General features: G+C 35.8%; 1 protein-coding gene across 1 annotated transcript in view; it reads left to right on the plus strand.

Annotated features, from left to right (window-relative positions):
* The window catches only part of AP3B1 (adaptor related protein complex 3 subunit beta 1), a gene marked incomplete at its 3' end in the record, with an annotated part of 255,186 nt that overhangs the window by 29,627 nt on the left and 198,163 nt on the right, over positions 1-27,396 (plus strand). Inside the window, exons 2-3 of the mRNA XM_039247437.1 lie at positions 12,820-12,895; positions 22,910-22,984. Coding sequence (XP_039103368.1) covers positions 12,820-12,895; positions 22,910-22,984 — 151 coding nt within the window. The remainder of the gene's footprint in view (positions 1-12,819; positions 12,896-22,909; positions 22,985-27,396) is intronic.

The following is a 27,396-nucleotide window of genomic DNA, read 5'->3' on the forward strand; positions in this document are numbered from 1 at the left end:
GTGGCATTTTTGGTTTATAGGACTTTTCCCAGTGCCAACCAGTTTTTTTTGTCTCAGCACATACAAACTCAACTAGCTGAGTGCTCTGTGGGATTTTCTTTATTTTCATTTTTAAAAAAGTTTATTTATTTATTTTGAGAGGGACAGAGACAGTGCTGGTGGGAGAAGGACAGAGAGAGAGGGAGAGAGAGAATCCTAATCAGACTGTGATGCCAGTGCAGAGCCTGATGCAGGGCTCAGACTCACAAAACTGGAGATCATGTCCTGAGCTCAAACCAAGAGTCAGATGCTTAACTGACTGAGTGACCAAGGTGCCCCTGAGATTTTCTTTAAAACTTTAAGGATGAGCCCTCATATTCTAATAGACATTCCTAATATTCTGAGCAGAAGTAGAACTTAATTTCTATTGTCTGCCAAGAAAACAAGTAGCTGAGGTCATTGATAAAAGGTTTTGCAAACATGGAGACTTCCTTTGATATATGCATGGCATCATGGTTTTTAAAACTTACATGCATGGGATGTTTAAAAACGTTTTTTTAACATTTATTTATTTTTGAGCAACAGAGAGAGAAAGAGTGTGAGCAGGGAAGGGGCAGAGGGAGGGAGACAAAGAATGTGAAACAGGCTCCAGGCTGTCAGCTGTCAGCTGACAAACTTGACCTGGGGCTTAAAACCCACAAACCACAAGATCATGACCTGAGCCAAAGTCAGATGCTTAACCAACTGAGCCACCCAGGCATCTCTATGCGTGGGATGTTTACTTGGAAGATGTAATCCTAGGTTTTAACTTTTATTAGGGTCATGGACTGTTTTGAGAATCCAGTGAAAACTTTTTTTTCTATTTCTCTCTAAGGAACATGTTTAGTATATAGCCTCTATTCATTTATCCTCTGAGCTAATATTTATTGTATACCTTTTGTGGGCCCGTAGAGTGTTTAGTGTGTTTGAGAAAACAACCATAGCCTTCATTTATAGATTTTTTATAGACCTTGTATTGGGCCCTCATATGTCAAGTTCATTCCTGTCATAGTATCTGCAGAATTCCTCTGGTTGGCTCCTTCTTATCATTTGAGACCTCAGCTTAAATGATCACCTGCCCAAAGAAGTGTTTTGTGGTCACACAGCCGTACTTTATTACATTACCCTATTTTAATTCTTTCAGTACTGCCCTGGTATTTCTATCAATGTTTTCCTTCCTCCTTTCCTCTTCTTTCCTTCTTCTGCCGTTTCTGTCATCCCCCTTACTCCCACCCACCCTGCATTCTCACTTAAAATGTAAGCCCCAAGAGGTCATGGTTCCCAGTATTTTGAACTATTCCTGGCACATATGGATATTGAATAAAAGATATTGATAGGCCCAGTGATGAGTACTTTACAATGATCTCTTTATGCCTTCATTACAACCTATTTGAAATAGATACTAACTTTAAGTTTTTTGTTGATTTTTCTCTTGTAGTTTACTTTCTATTCTATTGAATTCTTATCCTTTCTTGAGTTTAGTTTGCTATTCTTTTTCTTGCTTGTTGAAAAAGAAACTTCGATTTTTAATTTAATTTTTATTTATGTATTTATTATTTTTTTTTTTAGAGAGATAGAGAACACAGGGGCAGGGGAAGAGAGAGAGAGAATCCCCAGCAGACTCCATGCTCAGAGTGGAGCCCAACACGGCTGATCTCATGACTTGAGCCCAAATCAGGAGTCAGACGCTGAACACAGTGAACTACCCAGGCACCCCGGAAACTTAGATTTTGATTTGTAATCTTTCTTCTTTTATGCTGCATTTAGAAATGTAAATTTACTTCTAAATACTACTTTAGCTGCATCTCGTGAGTTGTGAAATGTTGCAGTATCATTAGTCACTTAAAATTTTTTTCCAGTTTACCTAATGATTTCATTTTCTTTGGCCTATAGGTCAAAGTATGTTTCTTATCTTTTCCAAACATCTGGGCATTTTCTAGTTATTTTTCTATTACTGATTTCTCGTTACTCTATACCGTATACTCTGTATGATTGTAGACCTTTAAAAATTTGTTGATATCCAGCATATGCTCTATTTTAGTAAATATTCTATGTGCGCTTGAGAGGAATGCTGATTCTGCAGTTGTTCTCTACAGTGTGCTGTTCTTATCAGGCTAAATTGGTTGTGCCGTTCAGACTTTTGACATCTTTAGTAAAATTTTTGTCCTATCACTTACTGAGAGGTGTGTTAAAATAGCCAGTCATGAGTGTGGATATGTACTTTTCTTCTGTTAGTTCTGTAAGCTTTTGCTTTATAGATGGAAGCTATAAATTTAGAATACATATGAATTGGATATAAATTTAGAATTGTCTTACTTTTGAAATAATGCCCTTTTATGTTTTGGTAGCAGATCCTCAGCTTTTATTTGTTTGAAAGCTACTTTATTTCACCTTTAGTTTTGAAGGATATTTTTGGTGGGTATAGAATTGTATTTTGTCTTTTTTTTTCCTTTCACCTTTTAAAGATGTTATCCATTATCTTCTGTCCTCTATAATGCCTGTTGAAAAGCTAGTTATCAGTATTATTGCTGGTTCTTTTAAGGCAGGGTTTTTAATATATGTAGTATGTATATATGCATATATGTGTATATACATATAAACAGGCACAGTATTGTCTGTTAATAAAAAGTAAAGTTTTATTAGAACCCAGCCATGCCCATTTATGTGTATATTGTTTGTAACTGCTTTGATTCTGTAATGGTAGAATGTAGAGATGGTGTGGCCTGTAATGCTTAAAATATTTATTGTCTGAGGGTTCCTGCCTGGATCGTTTGGTAGAGGGTTCACCTCTTGATCTCTGGGTTGTGAGTTTGAGTCCCACGTGTGGCGTAGAACTTACTTAAAAAGAAAAAGGTGGCACCTGGGTGACAGTCCATTAAAGGTCCAACTCTTGATTTTTGGCTCAGGTCATGATCTCATAGTGAGCCTGGCTCACTCTGGGTGTAGATCCTGCTTAAGGTTTTCTTTCTCTCCCTCTGCCTGCCCCCACGCTTCCCATGCTGCTCTCCTGCACTTGTATGCTCTCTCAGTGCATACATACATACATACATACATGTATAAAATAAGCTTTTAAAAGCTTTATTTTTTTTTCTCTTGAGCTGCCTTCCAGTTCAATAATCCAGCCTTCTGTATTAATAGTCTGCTGTTAAATTAGTATAGTGAGTTCTCAGTTTCATATATTTTATTTTTCAATTCTAAATGTCCATCTGATTATCTTTTATAGATTCTACTATTGACATTCTCTATCATTACATCTATTTTGTCTATTTTTTCCTGACTCTATTAATTGAAGTTATTTTGTCTGTCTGACAACTATAGTATTGGAATTACCCATGGACTTGTTTCTATTTTCCTTTTTAAAAAATTTTTTTTCTGTCATTCCTGTTTTTAGCATGTCTCGTAAAATTTGAGTCATATGTTTGATATTTATTTAAAAAAATTTTTTTTAGTTTATTTTTGAGACATAGAGAGACAGAGCTTGAGGCAGGGAGGGGCAGAGAGAGAGAGAGACACAGAATCAGAATCAAAAGCAGACTGCAGGCTCCGAGCTATCAGCACAGTGCCCGACGTGGGGCTCAAACCCACGAACCATGAGATCATGACCTGAGCCACAGATGGATGCTTAACTGACTGAGCCACCCAGGGACCCCTGTTTGATATTTAGAATAAAAACAAGGATGAAGTTCTAGATGGTATCTTCATCCAAAGAGGGTGACAGGCAGATAGAGTACTATCAAATCACTTTGATCCTGTGGGAGTTCAGTTTTAATACTTTTAAGGTCTTGTCTATTTTACTTTTTTTAGAGTCTGCTTTTAGGTAACAGGCTTGAGCAATGGAGCAAGGTAAAAGGGCTTATATAGGGACCACTGAACTGTCGCTCATTAAGCGACCCACCTTGAAATAGCTACAAATAACTGATAGGCTACAAATAGCTACAAATAACTAAATAACCAATGGACTACTTACAACCAGACACAGTTACCAAAAATTCCATTCTTTTCCATACCTCCTCACTCTGGCCTGTAACTTTGACCTCTCACCTTCACTTTGTGACTGTCTCTCCTTTGTTGTCCTGCTCACTGCTGCCTGGCAATGTATTCATTAAACTTCTATCTCCTTTGTTCTGCCTTGGGTGACTTCTTTCTCCACACACATCTCCAGCCTCCACCTAGTTGGGATGCCCCACAATTTTCTTATACTACTAAGGTGTATCCTTACTCTTCTCTTGTGGCCCTGCTGTGATCTTAATTGCAATGCTGGGTTATTTACCAAGGAAGGCCTTTATACTTGGGAGAGACTTGAATTCAGCTTCTCTTTATAGCATCTTTTAGCTGCTGAGATCCCTACACAGGTATTTAACCTCTGGACTGCTGTTTTCTACTGGATTTCCTGGAATCTGGCACTGTGAAAATGTAGCTAAGTACTTGAATAGATTTTTGTGTCCCTTTTCACTGATTTCCTCCTCTGGAATTCTGCTCTTCAGGTTCCAGTCCCTTTGTTAAGGTATGAACATCAGCATTTGTCTCCTCAGTCTGTTAAAACTGTAATTTCTTATTGGGTTCTAGTTTTCCAAATGGCAGTTTGGGAAATATACTCAGGGAAAAAATTGATGTGAATAAGGAGCTTACTTTGTGTACTTCTCTTCTTTACAGGATTTTGGCCCCTTAAGTCCTGCCTGCATTAGTTATCTACAGTGCCTTCAGAAAGTTAGGTATTTCTTCCAGCCTTTATAGTTACTTTCTTGTGGCAGATTTAGTTTCTTACAGAACCATGGGTAGATCTGGAAGCCCCAGCAGTATATTGTAAATGTAACAGCCAGAATGATTCTGTTACATATATTAGATCATGACTCTTCTCTGTTCAAAGCTCTCCAGTGGTTCCTTTTTTCATTTAAATACCAAAGCTTTTAGCATTATATACGCTTTAATTGTCTTTTACCTAAAGTGCTTGTCCTCCCTGCCCCCGCCCCACCCGTGTGGCTAATTCCTTTACTTGGAAATCTTTGTTCAGATGTCTCTAGTTAGCCTACTCTGACCACCCTATTTAAAATTACCTTCTCCTTTCCCTTTTGCCTTCTTTTCCTTCTACTTTATTTTTACCCTCAAATCACCTCATGACTTAAAATTTACTTCCTATGTTGTCTCTTTTAGTTATTAGAATGAAAACTATACAAGGGCAAGGATTTTGGCCATTTTCGTCCATTGGTGGGTCACAATGCAAGTGGGAAATAGATGAGAATAGAGTACAGAATCTAAAGGGGATTTAAGATGGAGGCAGAGTGGGTTAATTGTATCAAATGTGGAGAAATAATCTAAAAGTACTCATGGGATTTGCATGGATTTTTAAATTAGCAAACTATTTGTTACCTCTGTTGAGAGAAATTTTAATGGAGGAGTAAGAGAGAAAAAGATTACCAAGGATTGAAGAAGTGGAGGATTGAAATAGCAGTTGTAGACTATTTCTTTTTTTAATTTTGTGAACAATATTGGAGGAAAAGTTCATACTTACTTGGATAATTTATAGTTAAAATTTTTAGGGGGTTAATATATGGATGATTAGGTAGCAGAGTTTTCTGTTTTTACTTATGTTTGTATTTATTAAGTGAATAGTTTGTGCCAAAAACTATACAGTATTCTGAGCATGATCAAAGGGAAATACAGGCCCTAACCAAACTGAAAGTTCCTGGCTTTCATATTGTGTGTATAAATGTATTATGAAGGCCAATCCCTTCTAGCTGCTTAGCAGTAGAGCATGCCATTCTGATTATTGTTTGCAGTGGTTTTTTTGTGCATGCCAGTTTTTTGTGTACAATGTAACACATGCATACCTATTTATGTGTACAATGTAACACTTAAAGTAGAAATGTTTTTCATTAAAGTGGTTCTTAAAGCATGCAGAAGTGCCTGTGTTTTAGAATTTTTTGGCAGGGCTTGAAAAAGGGCCACCTTCCTCTCAAAGTTTTAATGTGTTCCTTTTGAGGACATATGTCCAACTGGAAATTGCTATTCTATATCATGTCTTCCAGTCCAACATTCATGAATCGAATGTGTTGTTTCAGGTGTTGCTTTTTATGGTACTTGAATTTTGGTGAGTGTTTGGAGGAAAAAGAAGGTAATTGTATACTGCAGTGCTTGCAAACTGATGAATGATGAAGGGCCTTTTTTTTCAGTCCATGGATGGGTCTTCTGTGAAATACAATAAAAAATTACCAGAAAAATGGAAGGAAACAAAGCATGTAAAATGCAATCCCCATTTTTTAAATTATATTCAAAAGATTGGACATTGTACTGTTGAATTACTCTGTCAGGTTTCTAACTTTGCTTGCTTTCAGTTTCTTTACATATTTCCCCATGAATTAATAACCAAAATTTGTGGATTAATGATGGTTCTTGGACTGGATTTTCTTAGATCACATTTTGAGTAGCACTGATATAATGTGTGATGCTACAAAGATGTAATTTCCCCCTCAATTTACATTGTTTTTAAAAGGAGTGAAAGGTTTAAATGAATTTTGGCTCATGGATTTTTAATTTCATTTATGTATTTTTAAAGTTTATTTTTTTAGTAATCTCTGCACCCAGCATGGGGCCCAGACTCATGACCCTGAGATCAAGAGTTGCATTTGCATGCTCTTCTGGCTGAGCCAGCTGGGTGCCCCTGGATTATAGATTATTTTTTTTAAAAAAAGAGGTAGTTTATACTATGTAAAAGCTCTTTTACCTCCTAAGTTCTTATATATAACTGGATAAAATTTTGTTTTTTGATTATAGTTGATTTTTTTTTTTTTTTTACTGGTGCTGAAGTAAGAGTGACTTTCTGATAATAGTAAGATTTTCTTTAATTCCAGTTACGTATTTTCTTTGAAACTATAAAAATATATTTTGAACATGAAAGAGAAAGTTATACCACTTACCACCACAAGATGTCACTTATGTAAAAATAAAGTTGGTATCCTAGTACTCTAAGCTGGAAAGCTACAGGTCAATAGATGAGTGAAGAACTAGATAAATTAAAAAAAAAAAATTTTTTTTTGAAGTTAGTATTGGTTTTCAGCAGTCAATGAAAATATTGGCAATTCAGCATGATTTGAATCAACTCTTTTAATTTTGAGCAAAACGAATTTCTTAATGTCTAAGATTGATGCTGTAAGTGATACATGTTAATAGGCCTTATTTGAATCCATGTAAAGAAGGAGGTAGACCTAATGTGGCTCAGTACAAGTGTACACATTCTGAGGATAAATGAGGTAGTGTAGTATTAACTCTCCCAAATGCTTACTGTTTGGATGACAAGCAAACAGGAATTTGAGAAAAAATCTGTAATTTTTATCAGTAGTTTTCACGGCATCTTTGTGAGATTGAATATTACATCAGGTTGAAACAATGCCTGGTATGTTTCTCATGCCTTTTCTCAGAACCTCAGACTATTAGCTATCTGCCCGTGTTAACACAAAAGATACTTATATTTGATGTTGAAGACTATGTTAAACATGAACAGCACAATCTTTGGTTTTAATGTTGAGATCTTGTTTTCTTTTTCTTAATTTGAAAGAGTGAGCCATTACCTAAAAATAGTTGGGAAGAGGACTCTGGCTTCTCAAGCTTAAAAGGAACAAACCAAGTTTCCATTAGGCCATGAATAAAATTACTCAGAGGGTTGGAGAGTTTGGGTTGTCCTAAAAGTTGACACTTTGTTATTTTTTGCTCAGTTCTCTAACACTGGTCAAGAATGGTGGAAAAATCTTAGGGAAAGGATGGTAAGGCTGTCAGACACAAGAGAATGAATTTTCTTTTGACATGTGTTTGTGTGATCATATTTTCATTCTATTATTCCCTATCTAATTCGGTCAGTTTTTTTGCTTTTTTACCCCTAATAAGGTTTTTAAGCTTTTTTTTGGGGGGGGGAGGGGTTTAGATTTTTCATTTATGTGAGTATATACATGGTCATTGAGTAAAGTTGAAAACTAACAAAAAGTAGAAGGAAAAAACCCCTCATGCGAGATTCCATTATTTTTTTCTCCGTTTTCAGTTACCTTAGCTATGTGGAAGAGTGAGGCCTTTTAAGGAGGGATTAGGGTAATCTGGGTGGCTCAGTCAGTTAAGTGTCCAACTTTGGTTAAGGTCATGATTTCACAGTTGGTTCCTGAGTTCAAGCCCCACCTTGAGCTCTCTGCTGTCAGTGCAGAACCTTCTTCGGACCATCTGTCTCCCTCTCTCTCTGCCTCTGCCCTGCTCTCTCATTCTCAAAAATAAATAAACATTAAAAAAAAAAAAAAAAGAGAAGGTTTTCTAAGTATTTTGGTGAATATTTATAGTATTTTAATGTTTGGTAGTTGAATATTATCAGATATAGTTTTTATATATTGATTTTTCTACTAGTGTATTTCTAGGTGTATGTTTAATTAATAGAGAAAAGTCAGTTTTTAAATAGTTTAATTATTTTTGTGTCCCACTGGTAATCACCAGTGTATTTAATGTTATGAGCTGCTTGGAAAGGAACAATATTCTTTTTCCATGATAAATTTCATTGCTTATACTCTTTTTTGTTAAAAAAAAAAAAATATATATATATAGTTATATATATATTTTAATGCAGTGACAGTTTGTAACATTTAACATATTAGTTTGCTATGGCTGCCATAACAGAATGCCACAGATTGTGGCTTAAAAGAAATTTATTTTCTCCCAGTTTCTGGAGGCTAGAAGTCTACGAATCTAGGTGTTGGCAACTTGGATTTCTTCTGAGGCCTCCCTCTCGCATGCAGATGGCCGCCAGCTTGCGTGTCCTCACCTGGTTCTCCCTTGTCTTTGTGTGTCTGTGTCCTGATCCGGTTTTACAAAGACATCAGCCATGTTGGATTGAGGCCCACCCATTTTGGCCTCTTTTTAGCTTAATTACCTCTGTAAAAGCTAGTCTCCAAATACCTATGTTCTTTGGGGTTAGGACTTCATAGAAATTTTGGAAGGGACACAACTTATCCTCTAATAACACCTGATTGATCATTCTTGTTTGGTGCTTACTGCCTACATTGGGCTTAAATTTGTAAAATATGCAAAAACTAAAGTACTTTTGTGTCCAGGCTTTCTATTTGTAGTTAGGGAAGCTCTTCTGATCTCTTTGCAGGCCTTAAGATGAGATGAAAGGGCTTCTGATAGTCTGTTTTTGGTGTTGGAACTGTTTGATGAAGGAGCCATGTAGAGTAAATGTTTTTCTTTTTTCTGCAGGCTTTATTGTAAAAAGTATGAAAGATTGCTAATAATAAACTAGTAACTACTGCAAGTAATTAAAATATGTAATAGTACAGTCTTAGTTTCCTGTCAGTTTCTTACAGTCAGTCGAGAGAATTTTCCTTTGATGTACTCAAATAATGTTCAGTGATTTAAATTCTTGGGTAAGCATGAATGGAGCTTAAATATGATACTCTGATTTCTAAGTATATAAAATAGTCGCTTATCTGGTCCCTAGTAATATTTTTCTCAAGATAGATGTATGTCTTTTAGTTTTCTTTGGAGAACTCAGCATTTTATTTATACATGTGAATAAAACATTATGAAAGTTTTTAATATCAACTTTATGGAGATATAATTTGCACACAATAAGTTAACTTAAAGATGTAATTAGATGTTTTGACAGATATATGCACCTGTTCAGTCACAACCTCAGTTAAGAAGATACAGAACGTTTCTGTCTTCTTATGGAATACAGTTTTCTTATGTTGCTTTGCTGTCCAATTCTCGTTCTACCCCATGACCGCAGGATACCACTGATCTTTCAGTCTCTACAGATTAGTTTGCATTTTCTATAATTTTAAATGAATTAAATCATGCTGTTTTGTGTCTGACTTCTTTCACTCAGAATAATGATTTTGAGAATTCATCCACCTTGTTGGATGTATCAGTAATTAATTTGTTTTCATTGTTGAGTAGTATTCCAGTGTCTGGCTAAGTGACATTTTACTGATGTGCATTTATATTTTTTCCAGTTTTTTACTATTATGAATAAAGTTGCTGTGAATATTCATGTAAGTCATCATGTGGAGTTTTTTTTTTTTTTTTTAATTTCTCTGGGAAGTAAAATGGGTAGGTCATATGATTCTTAAATTTGTAAGAATTGCCCAATTTTCCAAAGTGTTGGTTTTTGTTGTTGTTGTTTTTATATTCCCACCAGCAATGCATGAGAGTTCAAATTGCTCCAGAGCCTTGGCAACATTTGTTACTGTTAGTCTATTAATTTGAACTGTTCTAATGGGTGTGTAATATCTCATTTAGTATGCATTTACCTGACAATTAATGATCATAAGTATTTTTTCATGTGCTTATTGGCATTTCTGTTCTTTTGTGAAATGTCTGTCCACATATTTCAACCATTCATTTATTTTTAAAAATATTTTATTTTTAACTTATCTCTTCACCCAACATGGGTGAACCCCAGAGACTGAGAGCTGCATGCTCCACCAACTGAGCCAGCCAGATGCCTCTTGACCACTCATTTTTTTTTTGACCATTCATTTAAAAAAAATTTTTTTTAATGTTTATTTTTGAGAGAGAGAGCATGAGCAGGGGAAGGGCAGAGAGAGAGGGAGACACAGAATAGGAAGCAGGCTCCAGGATCTGAGCTGTCAGCACAGAGCCCGACACAGGGCTCAGACAAGATCATGACCTGAGCTGAAGTCGGACACTTAACTGACTGAACCACCCAGGTGCGCCTGACCATTCAGTTTTGATTGGTTTGTTTTCTCATACATGAGTCACAATTGTTATAAGTTAAGTTTTTAACTTACAGTTAAAAAAAAACCCCAATTTTTTATGGGTTTTATGGGTACACCCATGCTATGGATGTACCACAGTGTGTTGAACCATTCATCCATTGATGGACATCTCTGTTGTTTCCATTTTGGCTGATAGGAATACAAGCTGCTGTGAATACTTCTGTGCAGGTTAAAAAAATTTTTTTTAACATTTAGTAAGTTTTGAGAGACAGCATGTGAGTGGGGAAGGGCAGAGAGAGGGGGAGACACAGGATCTGAAGCAGGTTCCAGGCTCTGAGCTGTCAGCACAGATCCCAACGCGGGTCTTGAACTCCTGGACCACAAGATCATGACTTGAGCTGAAGTTGAACACTTAACCAATTGAACCACCCAGGCACCCCTTGTGTGCAGGTTTTTGTGTATTAATTTCCATTTCCCAGGGGTAGATACCCAAGAATGAACTTACTTGGTTGTATGATAATTTCACGGCTAGTTATATAAAACTGCCAAACTGCTTAGTAGCTGTATCCTTTTAAATTCCCACCAGCAGTATATGTGTGATCCATTTCCTCTATGCCATCACTATCATTAGGTGTTGTTACTGTTTTTTTTATTTTAGATGAGAACCATTCTGATATATGTGTAGTGCTTTTTGCTGTGGTTTTAATTTGCATTTCTCTAGTAGCCAGTGGAATTAATTATCTTTAAATGTACTTTTTTCCCATTTCTGTCTCTCCTTCAGTGAATTGTTCATTGTTGTCTGTATTAGTTTGCTACAGCTGCAATAACAAAATATCACAGACTGGGTGGGTTGATTAACAGAAATTTATTTCTCACTGTTCAAGAGGCTAGAAGTCTACCATCAGACTATAGGCAGACTATAGGTTTCTCCTCAAGGCTCTCTCCTTGGCTTACAGATGGTTGCCTTCTCTCTGTGTCCTCACCTTGTCCTGTCCAGTAGAATCCAGAATTCTGACAGACATCCTTCATTTTGTTCCTTTTCACCCTTTTACTCCAAGCTGGCAGTGTCCCTGCTATATAATCCCATTTCTATTCCTGGCCTTTGTTATGGCATCTGATTTTATTCATGAGTGGTACCCGTGATCTCTTGACCAAGTAAGTAATTTTCCAGCCACGCTTTTGAAAAAGGTCTGAAGATGCATTCTTAATATTTTACAGTATGGATAGGCTGAAAAATTTCCAAATCTTCAATTTCTAGTTCTTTTTGCTTAACAGTTCCTTCAGTTTATCTTTCTTTCTCATTTTACTGTAAGCATCAAAGAGAAATCAGGCTGTGCCTTTAATACTTGGCTTAGAAATCTCCTCAGCTAAATATCCAAGTTCATCACTTTCAACTTCTACTTTCCATATGACACTAGAAGAAAATTTATGGGGCGCCTGGGTGGCTTAGTCGGTTAAGCGTCCGACTTTTGCTTAGGTCATGATCTCGCGGTTTGTGGGTTCGAGCCCCGTGTTGGGCTCTGTGCTGACTGCCAGCTCAGAGCCTGGAGCCTGTTTCAGAGTCTGTGACTCCCTCTCTCTCTGCCCCTCCCCTGCTCACGCTGTCTCTCTCTCTCTCTCCTAGGAATAAATAAAACATAAAAAAAAAAATGTATTCAAGTTCTTGCCACTTTATAACAAGGATTACCTTTTCTCCAGTTTCCAGTAACTTCCCATTTCCATTTGAGATCTCATCATAATCACTTTTAACATCATACTCCTACTAACATATTTTATTTTGAGAGTGTGAGAGTGAGAGAGAGAGAGAGAGGGAGAGAGAGAGGGAAAGTGGGTGTGTGGGAGGGGCAGAGGAAGAGGGAGAGAGAGAATTTCAACCAGGTTCCATGCTCCATGTAGAGCTTGATGCAGGGGCTTGATCTCACGAGTTGTGAGATCATGACCTAAGCCTAAATCAAGAGTCAGACACTTAACCGAATGAGCCATCCAGGCATCCTGCTCATCATTATTTCTAATTCCTAAGAAACAATGTATTTTAATAGCTTTATAATGTAAAATATTGAAATATGGATTCTTTTTCTTCTCTTTTGTATAGGAATGAAGATCTAAAGCAAATGTTGGAGAGCAACAAAGATTCTGCTAAATTGGATGCTATGAAACGGATTGTTGGGGTAGGTAAAATAGATCATCTTAATATTGGAAAACAGACACATAGTGACTATTTTAAATACATATTAAATGAAATATTAAAGCATGCCATTTTCCCTTTAATATTAGCTTAGTTTAACCTGTCTAAAATGTTTTGGAAGAAGTTTGGAGTGTCACAATTCAGAAACTTGTGTTTTAATTCTGTTTTTCTGAGATATTTCTCGGTCTCTAATATCAGGATATTTTTTTCTGAGGTAGGAAAAGCTAATTATTTTGAAGACAAAATAAGATTATGTACGACAATATTTTGACTTCCTACAAAGAGGGATATTCATTAACTAAAGGATATTTTTTGGTCATTTAATAGCCTGAAAATTGTAAGCATTCTTTCTTCTGTTTTTCAATTTCCATTACTATCAATAGCAAAAATTATTTTTGAAATTTGATTAGGATAATATGGAATTTATATATTAACCTTCTTCCTTTCACCCCTCTTTCTCTGTCTTTCAGTAACATTGTATTTATATTTTGTAGTTTTTATCCTAGAGATGATGTACATTACTTGTTTGATCAATTTCTGTTTATTTTTAAACCCTAGTGGTCATTATGAATGGTCCCCTTCATTATATTTTTAACATTAATTGTTACTGTTATATAGGAAAATAAGGAAGTTTTCTTCGTTCTGCGTCTTCTCAGTGAATTCTCTTAGCTCTGTTTTACAGTTCCCATGTTTGGATTTTCTGCATAGAAAATTACATTTTTTGGAAGTTATGAGAGATTTATATTTTATTTTCAAATATTTTTAACTCATTTTTTATATGAAAAAAGTCTACTGGGATTTGTATTAGAATTGCATTAACTCTGTATATCAATTTGAGGAGAATTAACATAAAAATTTTTTTTTTTACTTATTTTTGGGGAGAGGGAGATAGTATACAAGTGGGGGAGGGGCCCACAGAGAGAGAGAGAGAGGGAGACACAGAGTCCAAAGCAGGTTCCAGGCTTTGAGCTATCAGCACACACCTCAACGTGGGGCTCGAACCCACAAGCCACAAGATCATGACCTGAGTCAAAGTCAGACACTTAACTGATTGAGCCACCCAGGTGCCTTGGAAGAATTAGCACTTTAACAGTATTTTGCCTTATGACTCATGCTCAGGATTCTGTTCCTTCACTTGTTTAGGTCATCTTTAATTTTTCTCAACACTGTATTATAGTTTTTAGTGTTACATTTTAAGTTCTAGTGTTTTGTTAATACTTTTTCTAAATAGCATGTGTTTTTGATGCTTTTGAATGATATATTTCAATTTTCTATCAGCAATTACTGTTTGCTAATTCCCTTTTATTAAGTAATGAGTAGTTATTTTACTTTGAATTTTTTCAGTGAGCTATTATAGCAATCATTTGTTCACCTTTACGTTTGTCCAGTTTCTAATATGATTTCTAGGTAGCACCGTATTTCTATGTGGAACCTTATACAAACATTAAAAATTTTTTCTGTTCATGTATGTGGATATCATTTCAAAAAATCTTTTGGCTAGAAGTAGCTTCCTGGAAATCAGTCAGTTAGAATTTTATATTGGTTTTAAAGTTTCTTATATTTTCTTAACGTAGTTTTTAAAATTTAAATTTCTCTTTATAGTTTAAATTCCATGAGCCTTGAAAGTGGGGTTTAATCACTTTATTTGATTGCAGAGTAGTTTTAATGTCTTTTCATCATAGTTAGAAACATTTCTGAATTTAATCTGCCAAAATTTTAAATGTTGTGCATTTTCCATGTTTTTTTCTCAAATACATCAAAGTGCTGGCAGTGCACATCTGACTGTCTTTCGTAGTTGGTAGTCCTGTGATTCAGTAGAGAATCTTTTCAGCTGTATCTACCAGTGTGAAACCATGTTGGTAGTCACAGTTTATTTTATTATCTTTCTTTGGTAATATCGAGACTTACTTAGTATCATGGGGTAATGTTTCCAGTGTTTGATATGCTGAATAAAGTCTCATGTATGCCAAAGCATCCCTGGGGGAGAAAAGCTACCTAGTTCAAAATCTTGTGGTCAGCTCTCACACAGCAAGACTCAAGTTGAAGCACTCATACGTTATTTTTCTTAATATTTCTGGAAAGTATGTGTCTCATGTTTATAGCACACGTCCATGTTTTAGCTTGGCTTGGTGAAATGTGGTGAACTAAGGAGACTTTGAAATGTATTGTTTCATATAGTGAGTTTGAAAATAAGTTTTTTAGCAAAATACTGATGAGTTGTCCTTAGAGGAATGGAATACTTGTATTGAAATCTTTGGTGTATTGAATCTTCTCTATATTTTCTTTGACGTTGAAAGTTTTTCTCTGATTAGTTTACTTGTTTTTGTAGTTATGAGATAATGAGGAAATCTGAACTTGTCTTTGATAAGATTCTTAAAATCCCAGATAAAGTTACTGATATATCTGATTTTCATAGCCATTCATCTTAACTAGGTATTTGGTTGGATATTACTGACCCTAAGAAAAGTAGAAGTAATTTCCAAGTTGCATATGTTTTTGTAAATATTTTTGTAAAGATCTTAAACCAAACACAACTGGTATGTTATTGTTGGCTTGAGAAAGTCCATTTAGAAAAAGAAACTAATAATGTGCAATTCTTACTGTCTTGAGTTAATGTATGAATAACATTTTTGGCTTAAACCTTTCTAGACATTGTTCATTCCTCTCTTCTTTCCTTTAACAAAAATGTTTCAGTTGTGTGTGTACTTTAAAAGATCCATCTTGTGGCTGATGCTGGCATCTTGTTGTTCTTGGGTTGGAAATTGCTTACGGGCCAAGATTTTTCTGCCATGTTGGTATATAACAGGACCCATTCAATAACCAGGTCTGAGTTTTCACTAGTAATACAACACCTTAGTGAGTTTTCTATCAATTTTGGTCCACTGTTAACTTTCTGGAATATAAATGAAGGATCAGTTCATTTTCTTTTTTTTTTTTTTTTTTTAAATGTTTTATTTATTTCTAGGAGAGAGAGAGAGAGAGCATGAGCAGGGGAGGGTCAGAGAGAGAGGGAGTCACAGACTGAAACAGGCTCCAGGCTCTGAACTGGCAGTCAGCACAGAGCCCAACGCGGGCTCGAACCCACGAACCGCGAGATCATGACCTAAGTGAAAGTCGGACGCTTAACCGACTAAGCCACCCAGGCGCCCCGGATCAGTTCATTTTCTATTTCTTCATTTATTCTTGGTTGCTGATATTTTGAGTTGGAATTGGGTCTGAAACTCTAAGATCTACCTTTCTTGCTTCCTTCCTTTCCCCCTCCCCTCCCTTTGTTCCTTCCTTGTAAATTAACCAGTATTTATAAAATCAAAAATTTTAAACTTTTATAAATAAGTCATCTTGGTTACTGTGAAAAATGAAGCCAGTTAAAATTTAGGAAAGCCACAATTTCTCCTCTTTTTTCCCCCCTGAGTTTAAGAAATTAATGTCGATTTTTGGATCTAGAAAATTATTCATTATTTATAAAAAAACATGAGCAACATATGAAAATCAGTTATTATAATACGCTACATTAACAGAATGAAGGGGAAAAAATCCACCATATAGTCCTTTGATAGAGGAAAAGAATTTCGCTGAATTTAACACTGTCATGATAAAACACTGAACAAACTAGGACTAGAAGGAAACTACCTCAACATATTAAAGGCCATGTATAAAAAACCCACAGCTAACATCATAGTCAGCAGTGAAACACTGAAAGCTTTTCTTCAATAAGGAAAAAGATCAAGATGCTTGCTTTTGTCTCTTCTGTTCAATATAGTACTGGAAGTTTTAGCCAGAACAGTTAGCCAAGAAAATGAAATAAAAGGCACCCATATTGGAAAGGAAGAACTAAAATTATCTTTGTTCACAGACAACATGCTTTCATTTTTAAAAACTAAATATTTTACAGAAATGTTTTAAAAGTAATACATGAATTGAACAAAGTTATAATATAGAAAATCATCACATAATAATTACTTGCATCTGTATAACTGACAATGAACAATTCAAGAAAAATATTGAGAAAATAGTCCTATTTATAGTAGCATTAAAAGGAATAAAATAAGAGGAATAAACTAAGGGGGCAAAAGACTTATACCTTGAAAACTGAAAAGCATGGCTGACAGAAATTAGAGAAGATACAAATAAATGGAAGGAGATCCTATGTTCATGGATTAGAAGACTTAAAATTTTTAAGATGTCACTATCAAAGTGATCTACATATTCAGTGTAATTCCTATCAAAATCCCAGTGATATTACTTACAAAAACAGGTAAGTCTATCCTAAAATTCATATAGACTCTGAATAACCAAAACAGTCTTGAACAAATTTATAAGTCTCATACTTGCTGATCTGAAAACTTACTACAAAGCTACACTGATCAAAAGAGTGTGAGTGATACTGTCACAAAGACAGACATATATACCCAATAGAACATGCAGAAGTAAACCCTTAAGTATGTGGTCAAATGATTTTTGACAAGGGTGTGAGACCATTCAATTATAAAAGTGTAGTCTTTAATAAATGGTGCTGGAAAACTAGATATCCACCTGCAAGAAAATAAATTTAGACCCCTACCTAATACTATCTATAAAATAAGGCAAAATGAATCAAAGACCTAAATGTAAGAGCTAAAACTGTAAAAGTTGTAGCTTTTATGTGCTTTTTTTTTTATGTGTAGTTTGCCCTTTACACATAGGGCAAAGGTTTGATGACATTAAACTTGTCAGAGATTTCTTAGGTATGAACCAAAAAGTGAACAACAAAAGAAAAGAATGGATAATTAGGGCTGTATCAAAATTAAAATCGTTGTGCATCATATGACACTACAACATTGTGATGAGACAAGCCTCAGAAGGGGAAAAAAAATTTTCAAATATGTAAAAACATATCCCCCCATCATATAGGAATCCATATCCAATATATGTAAAGAACTCATACAACTCAACTCCTAAAATATAATGCAATTAAAAATGGATAGAGGACTTGAATAGACATTTCTCGTGTCTTTTATTCAGTAGAAGGTGTTCTTATAATTAGTTTTTTCCCAAAGTATTATAAGTGAACTACATCATGTAGAAATTTGTTGAAATTTCTGTCATGCCTGAAATAATCTGGTATATTTTTAAATCATATTTAAAATAAAATATATCCTGGATTGACTCAATAGCAAAATAAATATAACAGAAGGAAGAGCCAGAAGTTGAAGACAGATCATTAAAAATTAGTTTTCAGAATAGATTAGTAAAAGGAAAAGAATAGAACATAGCCTCAGGGTTTTGTTGGATAATATCAAAGGATCTAACAAATATGTCCAAAAGGAGGAGAGAATGAGATTGGGGCAGTAAAAATATTTGAAGAAATAATGACTGAAAACTACCCAAATTAACAAATGACATAAACTTACAGATGAAAAGTTCACTGATTCCCAATCAGGATAAACCCAAAGAAAACTATTCCTAAATACATAGCACTTAAACTATGGAAAACCAAAAATAAAGAAATAATCTTGAAAGTACTTAGAAAATTAATGATACATCACACACAAGGACCAGTGATTTTATTTTTATTTATTTATTAAATATTTTTTCTTGTTTTTTTTTTTTTTTAAATGTTTTATTTATTTCTAGGAGAGAGAGAGACAGCGTGAGCAGGGGAGGGTCAGAGAGAGAGGGAGTCACAGACTGAAACAGGCTCCAGGCTCTGAGCTGGCAGTCAGCACAGAGCCCGACGCGGGGCTCGAACCCACGAACGCGAGATCATGACCTAAGTGAAAGTCGGAAGCTTAACCGACTAAGCCACCCAGGCGCCCCTTTGTTTGTTTTTTTAAATTTATTTTTGAGAGGAAGAGAGAGGGAGAGACAGAGCACGAGTGGGGGAGGGGCAGAGAGAGGGAGACACAGAATCTGAAGCAGGCCCCAGTCTATGCTGTCAGCATAGAACCCGACACGGGGCTCAAACCCATGAACTGTGAGATCATGACCTCAGCTGAAGTTGGACGCTTAACTAACTGAGCCACCCAGGTGTCCCAAGGACCAGTGATTTTTAATAACATCAGAACTATGGCAGCCAGAAGACAGTAGAACATCTTTAAAGTACTGAAAGAAGATAGAGATGATGCTTGAACAGCACAGATTTGAACTGCATGGGTCCACTTTTACATGTTGTTTTTAGAGTATAGTACTGTAAATGTATTTTCTCTTCCTTTTGATATTTTTCTCATAATTTTCTTAATATTTGCTCTAGTTTATTATCAGCAGAGTACAGTATATATCTAACATATAGAATATATGTTAATCAGCTGTTTATGTTATCCAAAGGACTTCCATTCAAAAGGAGGCTATGAGTAGTTAATTTGGGGGAGGAGTCAAAAGTTATACATGGATATTTGAATCTACAGGGTATTGATACCCCTAACCTCTGCATTGTTCAAGGGTCCATTGTATTTGGCAAAAATAAAGGACTAATTTTATTCTTCTTAAGTTATGCCACTGTCTGGAGGTTTCAAATAGATGTAGATAGATAGGATAGCTATAATATAAAGGCTATCATGGAGGTGGGATTAAAGGGCCTGTCTGGTTGTAAGGTTTCTACATTTTATTTGACCTGGTACAATATTAAACCTAAGTAGACTGTGAAAGGTTTGTTGAATCTTGATTTATCTATCTAATAATCCCTAGAGGAAGAACCCTAAAAGTTCTTCAAAAAAATATAAACAAAAAATCAGTATAAACATTAAAATACCAAATAATAACAAGTTCACAAATAATGGGAATGACAGAGATCAGATAAACAACACACGCAGTGAACAGAAAACAAATAATAAAATTGTAGACCTGGGGGGCCGCCTGAGTGGCTCAGTCAGTTAAGCGTCCGACTTCGGCTCAGATCATGATCTCATGGTTCGTGAGTTCGAGTCCCGTGTCGGGTTCTGTGCTGACAGCTCAGAGCCTGGAGCCAGCTTCAGATTCTGTGTCTCCCTCTCTCTCTGACCTTCCCCTGCTCACGCTCTCTCTCTCAGAAATAAATAAAACATTAAAAAATTTAAAAAAAAATTATAGGCCTGGGGGCTCCTGGGTGGCTCAGTCAGCTAAGTGACTGACTCTTGATCTTGGCTCACATCATGATCTCCTGGTTTGTGAGTTCGAGCCCTGTATCGATCTCTGTGCTGTTAACACAGAGCCCGCTTTGGATCCTCTACCCACGCCCCCCACACCTCCCCTACTTGCTCTCTGTCTCTCTCAAAATAAATAAACTTAAAAAAAATTGTAGACCTGAATCTAACCACACCAATAATTGTATTAAATGTGAGTGAACTAAAGTTACCAACTAAAAACAGATTGTCATATTGGATGAAAATATTAAGATCCAACTATATGTTCTGTAGGAGAAACCCACTTTTAATATAAAGACATAGGTTAAAAATATAAGGGTGGGAGATACATATCGCAAAAACACTAAACAAAACCTAAAAGAGCAGCTCCTACCGCCAACCTGGCATTTTCCATTTCTCATACAGTCCTTTATTTTTTTCCTTAGTGCTCTGTTTTACCGTCTCACACATTGTATTTATTTGTTTATTGTTCCTAGCCCCCAATAGAAAGTAAGCATCACTAGGCAAGGACTGTGTGCTCTTCATAGTTGTATCCCCAAGGCCTACAATAGTCCCTGGCATATAGTGCCTTTTGGGAAATATTTGTTGAATGAATTTGACTGTAGGATTTTTTTTTTCCCCTCATCTATTAACATCTTTTTGAATAATGTTCTGTAGAACGGTTAGGGAATCAGTCCTTGGAACAGGATAAAATGGGACATGATCTCCAACTTCAGATATTCAGTGAATAACTTAAGCCGTGGGCCCTAGAAAATGTTTGTTCCCTCTCTCCTTATTTTACAGATGAGGAAATTGAGGAAGGTGTAAAAATCATAATAAAGATGTTTTAGCTGCAGTATTTTGTGAACCTTCCGTAATATGCAGCAGGTTTCACAGAATACTCAAATCATAATATGATAGGTAAGGAAATAGAAGATGAAAAGACTAGCTTATATTAGAGTGTTTTTAAGCCATCATGTAGAAAGATCTTATTGAAAATGGCTAATTGGGATTTTAATGCTTAAAATATCACATAGTGTATAATAAAACATTTGTCATGAATTTTTAAAACTAATCACTTCCATCTCTTTTAGGTAGTTTTTATTTTATTTATTTATTTATTTTAAATGTTTTATTTATTTCTAGGAGAGAGAGAGACAGCGTGAGCAGGGGAGGGTCAGAGAGAGAGGGAGTCACAGACTCTGAAACAGGCTCCAGGCTCTGAGCTGGCAGTCAGCACATAGCCCGATGCGGGGCTCGAACCCACGAACCGCGAGATTATGACCTAAGTGAAAGTCGGACGCTCAACCGACTAAGCCACCCAGGCGCCCCACTTTTAGGTAGTTTTTAGATATGGTGTGTGATTCATGGAGAATCCCTTTCCAGAAAATCATCCTGTCATTTAAACTTTGTTTTGTAGCTACCAAAGTCTAGATGATTAAAAGATATAAAGATATATTCTGAGATTGTGAAGGAAATGGGGATACAGGTAGACATAAAACTATAATAAATAGAAATAAAATATAGCACATAGGAAATTCCAAATGAAGAGTGTGAGTTTAAAAATTTTGGAGGAAATTAGAATTGAACAGCAATGTGGGCCAGTTATTTTTAGATGGCTCTAGGGAGGGAGAATGCTTAGAATTTTGGAGAACTGTGAAAAGTAAAAAGAATGGACTTGGGGGCTGTAATAAGGCATAGAGGAGCCAGAGAATGTTCTGGTAGTAAGTAGGTCAGTTTACTTTGATAATAGTGTTGGTGTAGAACAATAATGGTTGATAAGCTCAAAAGGGATGTTGCAAATTGTGAGGGCATTTAATATTAAGTGAAATAGTTGGGATTTTTAGGCAGTCAGTGTCTTTTGAAATCTTTGAGAGGGGCTGACATGTACACAGTAATGTTTTAAGCATGTGAAACTGTCAGTTATGTACATTATGGACAGGAGCAGGAGTCTGTTGGAAGAGACCTTTGTGAGATGATATTGACCTATTTTAGGATAGTAACAGAAAGGATTAACGTGATTGTACAAAGACATCACAAGAGGACCTAGTTACTGTGTAGGTGTGGGAAGAGACCAAGATAAATGTGTGGATTCTGGTATCTAGGAAAATTGGTGGAAATAGGAACTTGTAGCACAAATGCTATTTTATCATGAAAAAATGAGTTTGGTTTTAGATAGCAAGTTTGAGGTGAGAGAGACATCTAATGATGTCCAGTTACAGAAGTGGAACTAGGGCTCAGAGTCAGGGGAAGAGTTTGGGGAATTGATCCCCATAGCACGAGAGTTAAATGATGAGGGTGAATGAAATGTTAGGAGTTTCAGAGATTATAGAATAGTATAGCCTCGAAGGTGGTGATATGCAGAACTTAGTGAGCAGAGAAGAGGACTTGGTGAAGGGAATTTTGAAAGGGAATGGTTGGAGATAGGGAAACCTATGAAAAGAAAGCCAAGGAAGAAATAGTTTGTTCAAATGAAATAACTTTTATTCTCCACCATCCCCATTGCAAATACAGTATAACTTTAATGTAAGAACGTGGAAAATAACAGTACAAATATTTTAAAAGTATTTATAGCTTCATTAGGCAAAGAAAACTGTTGTAAATATTTCATTGTATGTCTTGAATTACTATGTATTTTTTCTTTAATGTGTCTATGTATTAGTATATTTATATTGAAAGGCAGCTATGCTCACCATTATACCACCAACGCTCCTCTGTATATTTATATTGATAAACAAGACATTACTTGTTCTTTGATATAAATAGTTGGGATAATTAAGGTGATTCAAAAAGACTTTAGCTTGTTATTTCCACAGTTTATTTGCTAATTCAGTTTTCTAAATAATGTATATAGAATTTTTGTTTTCAAATGACTAATTTATAAAAGGTTTCAGCTCTAATACTCCACTTTTATTCTTCAGATGATTGCAAAAGGGAAAAATGCATCTGAACTGTTTCCTGCTGTTGTGAAGAATGTGGCCAGTAAAAATATTGAGGTATTGTTTTGATTCATAATTTTCTAATTCCTTCTGTTACAAAAGAATCATACTTTTTAGTTACTTTGAAATGTTATATAAGATCCTTAAGTATCACTAGATATTTTGTTATAATTAAAATGTTCATAATCTTAAACAGAATAAACAGTATTTGGATTTTTGGATGGCGAATGTGAAAAGTAAATTGAGTTTAATTCACCTGAATGAATGATGGTAACTTGTTGCGTATTCCTAGAACCAGTTTAGTTGGCATTCTGCTCTGGGGACTTAATGTTAAGATAGCACATATCCCGGGGACTTGGTTTAGCATCTGACTTTTGGTTTCAGCTCAGGTCCTGATCTCCCGGTTAGTGAATTCAAGTGTAGCATCAGGCACCATGCTGACAGTACAGAACCTACCTTGGAATTTCCCCCCTTCTCTCTTTGTTCCTACCCACCTTGTGTACTCTCTCAAAATAAATAAATAAACTTAGAAAAAGAAAAAAAGATAGCACATATCCATTGAAACAGATGTAAGTTCATTCAGTATTAGGGCAGTATTTAAATCAAAGTATTATCGTTCCAAATCTAGGACCCTTTTTGAAACATTCTAGCTCTGGTATACCTTGCCTTGATATAGTAGGAGGTGAGCAGAAGGCAGGAGGGAGTGTGAACCTTTGACTGCTTGTTTCTGTGTAGGTTTATACATGGTGTTTGAAATAGGAATTCATAGCACTTTGAGGCCAAGGTAATTTTGGGTCATATGGACTAATGACTTCTGGTAAAGTGCAGAAGAAAAGTATGAGCCAGTGCAGAAGCGAATGAGTAGAGGAGTAGGATGAAGAGTTCAAGTGAAGGGGATGAGAGATTGATCTGAACAAATGGCTTGTGTTTCTAAAGAATAGAAGGTAGTAATGAAGAGAATTTTATGATGACATCTCTCATGGATCTCACAGCTGATGTAGGGAATGATTGGAGGATACATTTACTCAGTAAGAAGTAGTGATATATACATGAGAATGAAAATGCCAGCACATGCTTCCTCTTTGCCCATTGCCAACAGTGTGAGAAATAAGCTTAGCTCTCTTTTTGAGTCTGGAAAGTTTGGCAGGAGTAGCAGTCTTCACTGAAGAATATTTTCAAGGACTGTCATCAGAGCAGATGTTTTAGGTGGAGATAGGTGGATTTATGATGTAGAAATTAAGGATATAAGGGAGTTTTTCACTTAAAATCAACATTATAGCATTTCATACATACTTTGAAAACCTTATGGTAATACATTTCCATTTTCTCCCTCCTACCTTTTCCTAAGTTATCATACATTTTACTTCTAAATATTGCTAAAATCACCTAAGAATATATGGTTATTATTTTGCTTTAGTCATTCTTCTTTTTAAAAGATTATTGAAATATAGTTAATGTGCCATAAACTTTTAAAGTGGGTCATTCAGTGATTTACAGAATTATGCAACCATTACTGACTGCTGTTTACTTCCTCTGTATTTTTATCACCTCAAAAAGTAATCCTGCTTTCATTAGCAGTCACTCCTTATGCGCCCAGCCCTACGCAACCCTGAATCCGCTTTCTGTCTCTATGGACTTGCCTGTTGTGGGCATTTCATATAAATGAAGTGGTAAGGGATGTGACTTTTGTATCTGGCTTCTTTCACTTAGCATAATGTTTTCAAAGATCACCCATGTTGTAGTGTGTATAAGTACCTCAGTCCTCTTTATTGTTGAATAATATTCCATTGTATGGACGTATTGAATTTTCTATATTCATTCATTAGTGACTTTTGGGTTGTTTCCGCTTTTTAGCTATCATGAATAACACTAACACTTTGTGCAAGTTTGTGTGTGTACCCCTTTGTTCATTTCTCTTGTATGTGTACCTTGGAGTGATATTGCTGGGTTTTATGGTTACTGTTGGGTTTTTTTGAGGACCTGTCAAACTCTTGCACAGCGCTGCATCATTTTACATTTCTGTCAACAATGTATGTAAGTTACAATTTCTCCACATTCTCCCCAATACTAATTTTTCTTTTTTGAAAAAAAAAATTACTGTCTGTTTTTTAGATTACAGTTATCCTAGAGGGTGTGAAGTGGAATCTCATTACTGCTTTTGCAATTTGGATTTACATTTCTCTAATAAAAAAACCTGTTGATCATCTGTGGGCTGGTTCTGCATCTTCTTTGAACAAATATTCAGATCCTTTTACCATTTTATAATTGGATTTTCTTTCTGTTGTTTATTGTTAGAGTTCTTTATATATTCTGAACACTAGACTCTTATCAATTGTCTAATTTGCAAATATTTTCTCCCATTCTATGGATTATCTTTTCATTTTCTTGATTGTGTCCTTTGAAGGACAGACACTGTAAATTTTTTTTTTTTTAATGTTTTATTTAGTTCTAGGAGAGAGAGACAGCATGAGCAGGGGAGGGTCAGAGAGAGGGAGTGACAGACTCTGAAACAGGCTCCAGGCTCTGAGCTGGCAGTCAGCACAGAGCCCAACGCGGGGCTCAAACCCACGAACCGCGAGATCATGACACAAGCGAAAGTCGGACGCTCAACCGACTAAGCCACCCAGGCGTCCCCAGACACTGTAAATTTTGATGAATTCTAGTTCTATTTTTTCATTTGCTTGTGTTTGAGGTGTCATATCTAAGAAATGGATGCTTAATCCAAGGTCATGAAGATTTACACTTGTCTTTTTCCTGCGTTTGTAGATTTAGCTTTTACATATAGGGCTGAGATCCATTTTGAGTCTCCATGCAACGACTGATCTGCTTTTGGTCACTAGTTCTGTCATTTTTAGAATTTCTTATTAAAAAAATTTTCTTATAAATTAAACTGTACAGTATGGTATCATCTGGATTTTATATTTTCAAATGTTTTATTTATTCATTTCTTTATTTACTTGAGAGAGTGAGAGGGAGGGGCAGAGAGAGAGGGAGACACAGAATCTGAAGCAGGTTTGAGCTCTGAGCTGTCAGCACAGAACCTGACGTGGGGCTTGAACATGAACCTCGGGATCATGACCTGAGTCAAAGTTGGATGGTTAACTGACTGAGCCACCCAGGTGCCCCGAATTTGACTCCTTTTACCTGCAGTTATGAGATTCAACTGTACTGTTTCATGTCTTCCCATTTTGTTCCTTTTTTACTGTAATTATACTTTACAATTTTCAAATTTACCTTTTGAAGTACACTTGAATAAAATGCTGTGTGGTCATATTTTTTAATTTTTAATTTTTCTTGTATTTTAATTTTCTTTAATTTTTTCTATTCTAATTACCTAGGAATACATAAGTTGCACCATCTGGGAAATGTATATTTAACTTTTTTTTTTATTTTGAGAAGGAGAGTGTAAGAGCAAGCAGGGAGGGGTACCCAGAAAGGGAGAGAGAGGATCCCAGGCAGGCTCTGTGTTGCCAGAACCCATTAACCGTGACATCATAACCTGAGCCAATATCAAGAGCCAGATGTTCAACCAACTGAGCCACCAGGCATCCCTGTATATTTAGTTTTTAGGAGATAGTGTCCTAGAGTTTTCCAGAGTGGATGTATCATTTGCATTCCTACCAGCAATTGTATGGGAGTTCCAGTTGGTTCACATCCCTTCCAACTTGACCTTATTCAACCCTTTAATACACATTGTTAACTGTATAATGGTATTTCATTGTACATTTATTTGCATTTTCTTTTTTTCTTTAAATGTTTGTTTATTTTTGAGAGAGGGGGTGAGAGAGAGGGAGACAAAAGATCTAAAGCAGGCTCTGTGCTGACAGCAGAGAGCTCAATGTAGGTTTTTAACTCCAAAATGGTGAGATCATGACCTGAGCTGAAGTCAGACACCTAACTGACTGAGCCACTCAGGTGCCCCTACATTTTCCTGTATTTAGTGATGTTGAGCATCTTTTTATGATTTATTGGTTAGTCATATGTTTCCTAAAATGTCTGTTCACATCTTTTTTGTCTTCTTATTAAAATGTAAGAATTCTGGTACTAGTCTTCTGTCAGATAGATGGTTATTATTATTTATTTTCTCTTGGTATGTGGCTCACCTTGTTGTTTTCTTAATATTTAAAAAAAAAAAATTTGAGGGGCGCCTTGGTGGCTCAGTCAGTTAAGCGTCTGACTTCGGTTCATGTCATGATCTCACGGTTTGTGGGTTCGAACCCCGCATTGGGCTCTGTGCTGACAGCTTGGAGCCTGGAGCTTGCTTCAGATTCTGTGTCTCCCTCTTTCTGCCCCTCTCCTGCTCGTGCTCTGTCTCTGTCTCTCTCTCTCTCAAAAATAAATATATGTGAAAAAAAATTAAAAAACAAACATTTGATTTTGATAAAGTCCATTTTATGGTTTTTTTTTTCCAGTTATACTTCATAGTTTTTTGTGACCTTTTTAAATCTTTGCGTAATTTAATGTCAAAG

Source organism: Hyaena hyaena, unplaced genomic scaffold (genome assembly GCF_003009895.1).
Source record: "Hyaena hyaena isolate Hyena2069 unplaced genomic scaffold, ASM300989v1 scaffold_299, whole genome shotgun sequence".
Taxonomy (NCBI): Eukaryota; Metazoa; Chordata; class Mammalia; order Carnivora; family Hyaenidae; genus Hyaena; species Hyaena hyaena.